At 37.0% G+C, this 8,118-nt stretch overlaps 1 protein-coding gene across 1 annotated transcript; it reads right to left on the reverse strand.

Moving 5' to 3' along the window:
- Nucleotides 1-5,779: 5,779 nt before the first annotated feature.
- On the reverse strand, nt 5,780-6,656 carry LOC143230308 (zinc finger BED domain-containing protein 5-like). Its single transcript, XM_076463590.1, has 2 exons — nt 6,193-6,656; nt 5,780-5,927 (listed from the first exon to the last, which is right to left on the reverse strand). The coding sequence occupies exons 1-2, from the start codon at nt 6,643-6,645 to the stop codon at nt 5,787-5,789; spliced, it is 594 nt and encodes a 197-aa protein (XP_076319705.1). The 5' UTR covers nt 6,646-6,656; the 3' UTR covers nt 5,780-5,786.
- Nucleotides 6,657-8,118: the final 1,462 nt, after the last annotated feature.

Raw genomic sequence — 8,118 nt, forward strand, 5'->3', positions numbered from 1 at the left:
TTGTGGCCGAAAAGCTCGATTTTAGTCTCGTCTGACAAAAGAATACTCTTCCAACAGGTAAAGGGTTTATCTACATGCTTTCTTGCATACCTCAATCGTGCTTCTAAATGAACAGGCTTTAAATATGGAGTTCTACGAGGACGGCATGTTTTGAACCCAGAAGAGCGTAACATGTTCGTAACTGTAGAGATGCTCACTTCAACCCCAGTTTCTGTATGCCATTACGTGTTAAACCAGAGTTCCTACTAACTTCTCTGAGAACCTTTCTCTTGGTTCTCTCTGAAATTTTGGTGGGGCATCTGGAACGAGGGAGGTTAGCAGTTGATCCTGTAAGCTTAAACTTGGCAATTATGCTTTGAACAGTAGATTTCGGCGCATTAAGTTGTGTAGCGATACCGGAAAGAGACACATGAGACTTGTATTTTATAATAATTCGGTTTTTTAAATCACTGGAAAGTTGTTTCCTGTTCGCCATGATGACAAAGCAGATAATGACGGAGATAATTGCCGGAAGTACACTTTTTGCTGGCTAAATTCCAATAATTATGAGCCCAGTGTCTAGTTCTGGAATGGTATAATGTAGTTTTTTCGCCAAACTAAACAAAATTTTCACCGGAATATCAGTTTTTTCACACGTTCTGAACTGTACGAACACTTTCTGCTCCTCCTATTTTTGGTTATTTGTTTATAAACAGTTAATTTGTCGTTTATTACATAAAAATCTATGTAGATGTGTGTTAGTACAATATTTATAATATACCATACCCCCTTAGCCTAATCGTGATAATTTTTAAGTTATGAGCAAAAAACCACTCGGGACGCAGGGGTACGAACACTTTCTGTCGTAACTGTACTACATATTTTAGTCATTAAAGCCTTCTACAAAGATAGAAATAATGATGCACTTTCTGTGTTAAATTTTCAGACATTACCTGATAAATAACAAAGTCGCAACATATTCAGGGAAATAAAATGTTCGCCTACGATTATCCATTAAATTAAGGTTGAGAAACAAAGGTTGTTCGAAAATTTCCAGAAAATCGTCACTTAGCGGCCGAGTGAAACCAGTCGATAATATCATTCATCCCTTAACGATTTCAGCAATATATGGAGGTAAGACCCGCGTTTTAAAACGAGGAACCATTTGAAATGAAAATAAGTCAGCACCAAGTTGCAAATCACCATAAAGACCAAAATAAAAATGTAGTAACGAACTTAAAACCTAAAAAAATAAAACTAATATTAAAACAATGCTGAAGAACGATATATCGCAGTAACCTTCGTGATTAAATTTAATAAAATACATGCCACGTGTTTTAATTACTTGAAGTTAAAATATCGTATAAACAACAATGGATCACTTAACCCTCTCGCCACGGGCTTCCTGTACTGCGCATGTCACGATGTTTTTTATAAGTTGCATTCAAAATTTAATTAAAATACTTTTTGTTGACATTACACCAATAAGTATAGCACAAAATCGTAGCTAATAATTCATATTTTATTTTACGTTCTTAATTTTACGAGATAATATTTTCTTAAAATCACGAATTTCTCCCAGTGCGAGAAACGCGAATTTTTTACCCACATACACCCACTTCTATAATTTATTCTTCACCCCTCCAATAAGTACGAAATTTAACTTACATTACTCATTATGCAATCGACATCGTTCAGACAAAGCATAATTTTTGTTTGTTTTGGAATTCGCACAAAGCTATTCGAGGGCTATCTGTGCTAGCCGTCCCTAATTTAGCAGTGTAAGACTAGAGGGAAGGCAGCTAGTCATCACCACCCACCGCCACATCATTTTTGTATTCTTTACTTTTGTTTGGTTACATCAAATAGAAAATCATGTCCTTCTTGCCACACCTATTTGTCGCATCATCGATTTCAGGATTTGTCAATAGATTTGTTACTGTTCCTCTAATACATTCAATACTATATTATTTAACCAATAGAAAGCCAGTTATACTACGTTATTTTCTGTTTAGAAAAGTGTTGATTTCTGTTTCTGTAAAACCTTCATTCCACGAGAAACGTTTCCGAGAGGACGAAGCTTGTACTGAAAGAGAAATTAACGTGCCGTCTAGAAATTTGGTAAGTACAAAAGTTGACATTTACTCCTACAGTATTAAGTATTCATTAAATCATTCTGCAAATACAAACATTATGCCATTAAAGTAAATATGAATACTTTTATTTTCCCGACTAAAGTATTCCAATACACGAACGAATACTGTCAAGTCTGTATTTGAACATCCCATGTCGCCAGCAAAAGCGCTTTTGAAGCTTTGTGCTTAATAGCAAACAATAGTAGTAGACGCCGTCACTTTACAAGTTGAATTGTTAAACTATTAATTTCTTGAAAAATTAAATATGTGTTTAAGCGTTGTGACACAATATCAACTCAGAAACAATTCGCTCGTCGTGGATGTTTAGCATCGTTAAAATACTGTATTTTACGTCTTGTTAGACGTTACCTCGTGGAAGACGCATCCTATTGTTGGAAAGACAATTCTAAAAAAAAATATATTTCGATTCAGCAGCCAACACCTGGATGCAGCAGTGACATTTTTCAACCTACTGAATAAATACATTAAAATACAACATATTTTTCACAGCATATCGACAGCATTAGTTAAATTGATTTTTTATGCTATTGAAAATACTTTTAATTTGTAAGTAATGAGATTACTACATGCATGAGAGGCCGGCCGTTTTGAGCAGACCTTCAGCTAACCACTTGCCTCAAGTAACCCATCACTTTTGTCTTGGAAGACGCATAGGGAATTTTCAAGATATTTTCAGAGAGAAAGTACCTCTTAAAAGGCGTAAAATACGGTATGCAGTTCTTGGCTGAATATAAAATAACAGTATTGACTGTAAGTGTGTAAAACTCTGCTATACAAATCATTATTTGTAATAACTATTAATGATAATCGTTGTTGTAAATTGTATTGTTGTTTTGTATATTAAAATATATTTGTGTTAAAAAATAAATTTGTGTGGGTCAATCTTGTCGGGAAATATATTAAGTGTGATTCATATTAACATATAACTAACTTCTAAAATAAAATTTAAATTTGCCGTTATTTGAAAAAATAATACGTAACGTACAGGGTCGTAGATCCTGGAGGGATGGGGGTTAACATCCCCCTTCATTTTAGGTGGGGGGTATGGTACATACATTCATCCCCCTACAGTTTGATCTGATGAATTGTGTTATTGCATTATAGGCCTACAAATTGTGTTCGTTCTTGTGTTCTTACCAATCGAATTACATAATTAGGCCTAGATGTAGGCTTTTTCAGTAGCCGAAATGTACGTCTTTAATATAGGAGTGCTTCTAAGCTTTTCGATCTAAGCGATAGTTCGTAAGTATCAGTCAGTAGGTTTAAGTATACATGCAAGGCTAGTAAGCACTATCACAGAATCTACCTCCATCTTGTACGTAGTGTAAGATTAAGTAAAATTTTCATCACAACAGATTGAACAGAGCATGAAATTCGAAAATATTACTCCAAAGCGTAAACTCGTGTGATCTAGATCTGGCAGGCCATTTGTTGCTTGTAGCTGCATCAATCTTATGTGTACATTGTGCGGTTTTTCTACGCCATTTGTTCTTATGCATGTCTAGCCGGTTTTATTGTCGAACGCCTTACTGTCCTTAGCTGCCGAAGTCGCTGACTATAGTGTACTTTTAGTGTACAGTTAACGACAGGTTCGGGCCGCTTGAATCCAGACGCGCCTTACTTCACCCCCCTCCGCTCCCTTTAGTCTGAGCCTCGATTTTACTATATGGCTCATTAGACCTGTGTTTGAGGCCTTCATTAATCCATGAAATTTCTGTTTATCACCGCTCTCTAAAAAAGTGCTGTTGCTTTATGATAAAAGAACAACATATTCTCTTATCACAGATAGTAAAAATATTGTATTTTCTTATATAATTAGAACACAAAAGGAGCGATTTCAACGGCCTGAAGTCTCTACTCTAATTGTATTGCTAGTTTTTGTTTAGGTGTTTTTATTTAACAGACGTGCTTATAGACATTATGTCACAACGTGTTTACCTTTTGATGAGCTTTAACAGATAGCCCTTGTGTATCTTTGCGCAAAAATCAAAAACAAACAAACAATTTGTATAGAGTACTTCACGATTTACTTATTCGACTACACACACATGTTAGTGTCATTTACAATGTACGCAGTTGTGAAAAGGACTATTTTTCGTATTAACATAAAAGAGTAAAACACTTATCCTCTGCATGAAACTCATATCCATAATGAAACTTCATTTACAAACTACATAGACATGAATATGAATCTCTCATGTCATTTTAAACTTAAAATATTTAAACAAAAAGTAATGCAGTATGACGAAACGGAACACAATGCGATTTCATTCAATTTATCACAACTTACATAGCCATGCATAGGTAAAAATGAATATTTAGTTTGTTACAGTTTGATCATCTTATACTATAGCTCATGTTTTACACACATAAATACCAATACATTATCTTAACTTACAACCCATGTAGAAGACTGCTTCTTGTATTAACACGAAACGTTCCAATTCTACTACTACAGTGGTTCCCAAACTTTTTCAGCTTGTTACCCAATTTAACATGCCACATTAAGCATGTTACCCCTTTCACAAAATGTTTTCAACATTGATATATATGGCTAAATTAAACTAGAGATATATTGCACTTTATTTATTACACTTTATTTATTTACAATTTATTTATATAATTTATTTACACTGAATTACACTTTTAATTATTGTATTTGATCATTGTGCATTTCTAATGAATATTGCCAAAGATGTCAAGAACATCAGTGGGATGGATGGAGTTGCATACTTGAAGCTAGTTTAGGAATTCTTGGCTTTGTGGTTGAAAGTGCCAGCCTGGCATCGTTTGCAACATTCAAGCGAGTCCTCTTTTTTTGTTTTCATCCCCAGCACGGTTGAGAACCTCTTCTCGCACAGATACGTTGTTGAGAATGATACCAACAACTTCAAGGCTCTCTTGAACAGAGTTGGCGAGTCAGCTAGTTGTGAAATCCAAAAGGAATCTGCATTTTGGTTTTGGAATTTGACTTTCAAGGCTTCATTTGCTCGCATTGTGATCCACTCCTCCTTTGCAGGGAAATCATCATCATAAATGGCCTCGTCAGGTACAGAAAAGGGATGAATGATCCACTGAAGACTGGCTGTTTTTAAGTCACTCTCTGGAAAGTAGTGCTGCATGCTTGTTTCAAGCCCCTTCAAATGGTCGCTCATCTCTTTGTTGATGGTCTGTAAAAGTGATCCAGTATCATAACTATTCTCCTCAACAAACTGGTCTAGGGTGGGAAACTGAGCGATCACTCCTTTCTCCAAGCGTCGAATCCAGAGTCTCAGTTTTCCCAGAAATGCAGTCACAGTGTGATGGGCATCAATGACAGTCGTGTTTTGGCCCTGGAGTTGCAGATTATCACTGTTCAGCTCCGCAAATATGTCAGCCAAGTGACAAAGTCGAGCAAGCCACTCCTTATCAGTGAACTTGGTAGCAAAAGGAGATTCTTCTTGTTTCAGAAATTCCTGAAGAGCCGTTCGGAGCTCAATGACTCGACGTACAACCTTGCCTCGTGACAACCAGCGAACATCGGTGTGGTAGAGCAGAACTTGATACTGCTCTCCCATTTCCTTGCACAGCTCCCTGAATATGCGCGAATTCACATCCCTGGACTTGATGAAATTGACGATTTTCAACACATCTTCAAACACTAATTTCAGATTACCAAGCAGGCTTTTTTAATCCAAGAGAGTACCGATGAATGATGCAATGATCTACAGAAATTTCTGGATTCACAGCTTGTATGAGGCCCCGTAATCCACGATTACGACCCATCATCGACGGTGCTCCATCGACGGAGACCTAGATTAAAAAAGAAAAACTATTATAGATTGCGTCAGTTAGTCATTCTTACTTATCTTTTGCGTTATAATTATATGGTTTTAATTTAATTTATTTTGGTACTTTAGTATTTCAGTACGACAGGCACGATACTTTTTTGTGAATTATGTATAAAATATTAGCTACACTACAGCTACTTGTACAATAAATAAAACTATATGACTATATGCCATGTAATTCATTGTATTTATACTAATCTAGACTTTATATAAACATCTCTTCCTACCTGTTGAACGCTGTTCCAATCCAATCCATTCGTGGTAAAGAAACTGTTGATGATATTGAAGATATCTTCTCCCTTCGTGGTTGTCAGCAGATCTTTGCATAATAGGAACTCTTCTTTGATCTTGTCCTGGTGGACGTAACGAACGAACCCAAGGAAAACAGCACAACTGGCTACGTCACACGATTCATCAAATTGCAAGGAGAATTTGCTATATGAGCTTTCCTTGATCTCTGTTGTAACTTGGGACAGAATATCTGATGCCATGTCATCGACTCGTCGGCGGATTGTGTTGTTTGATAGAGATATGACACTCGCTTGATCCTCCCCACAATCCTTGCTTACCATCTCGTATGCACAAGGCATAATCAGATTCTCTGCAATGGTGTGGCATTTTTGTTGTTCGGCAACTTTATATGCAACAAAGTAAGATGCTTCGACCGCAGTTTGAAGCATTTGAGCTTGAATTCCAGATGAACCGAACTGGATATTCTTCAGTGCTACAGCCCGGCGCTGAAAATAAGCCTGATCCTCACTTTGAAGATTTGGATGGCACTTCTGGAAATGAGCTGAGAGTTTTGATGGCTTGAGGCTTTCATTTGTCAACACTTTGTGACATACTACACATTGTGGCCGATCCTCTCCACCAGAAGCTAAATTCACAAAGCCATAGCGAAGAAAGGCGTCAGAGTAGGTGCGCTTTTTAGACATTTTATTGTTTAATCTGCAGAAAAAGAAAAACTGCATAAAAAAGTGTGAACAATGTGAACTTATTATTTATATTTTCATGGCATTTACCCCCAGTTTGGGAACCACTGTACTACTACATGCATGTAGAAGTAATCGAGTAAATTTGCAAGTAGTCAGAGAGAAGGTAACTTATGATCGAACAAATATGTACGAGCTGTTATATTGGTGTATATAAGTTTTGAAGCATTTATTAGTTAAAACACACATACAAACCTGCTTTGTATAAAAGGGTGTACAGATTTTTCGAAACAGATGAATTTGTTCGGACAGTTTCTCTGTAGTTGGTGTAGTCATGTCTTGTCACATGTCAGAAGTTATAGGGAGTCAAATTGTCCAACTATTCAGAAATGGTATGAAACAATGGATATTGCCAAATCAGTATGTTGTTCCCATTGTGCTGTATCCAGAATTCCGAAATGGCATCGGACTACAGGAAACTTTGTTCCAGGAAAGTGTAGTGGTAGACACCGAAAAATAACTAATGCTCGAGGTTACCGTATTTTGATGAGATTAACATAACAAGGTCGAAAGAAATCTTGCAACACTTTACGACAGGAATGGCATAAACGCAGAGTAACTAGAAAAACAGCAAATAACATACTGATCAAACAAGCTTTCTTTGAAAGAAGGGCTATCTACAAATCGATATTAATCAAAATTCACCGTGTTACTTGGGCAAGACGACATACCAATTTACATTTATGACACTGGTTACATGCCATAAAGGCGAGGCCCCGTCGCAGCAAACATGCTCGCCCTCTCAGCCTTGGGGGCATTATAATATAACGGTCACTCCCACTATTCGTTGGTATAAACGTATCCCAAGAATCGGCGGTGAAGGGTGATGACTAGCTGACTTCCCTCTAGTCTTATACTGCTAAATTAGAAACGGCTAGAGGGAAGTCAGCTACTCATCACCCTTCACCGCCGATTCTTGGGATTCTTTACAGCGTTAAGTGAAAACTTATCAATATAAACCATACTTTATGACAAAAATAGCTAACGTTCACTGGAAATTGATAACTAAGTATAAGATATCACCACCCACCGCCAACTCTTAGGGCTACTCTTTTACCAACGAATAGTGGGATTGACCGTCACATTATAACGCCCCCACGGATGGGAGGACGAGCATGTCTGGTGCTACCGGGATTCGAACCCGCGATGAAGCCATGTAAA

This window comes from Tachypleus tridentatus, chromosome 10 (assembly GCF_004210375.1).
Source record: "Tachypleus tridentatus isolate NWPU-2018 chromosome 10, ASM421037v1, whole genome shotgun sequence".
In the NCBI taxonomy this organism is placed as follows: Eukaryota; Metazoa; Arthropoda; class Merostomata; order Xiphosura; family Limulidae; genus Tachypleus; species Tachypleus tridentatus.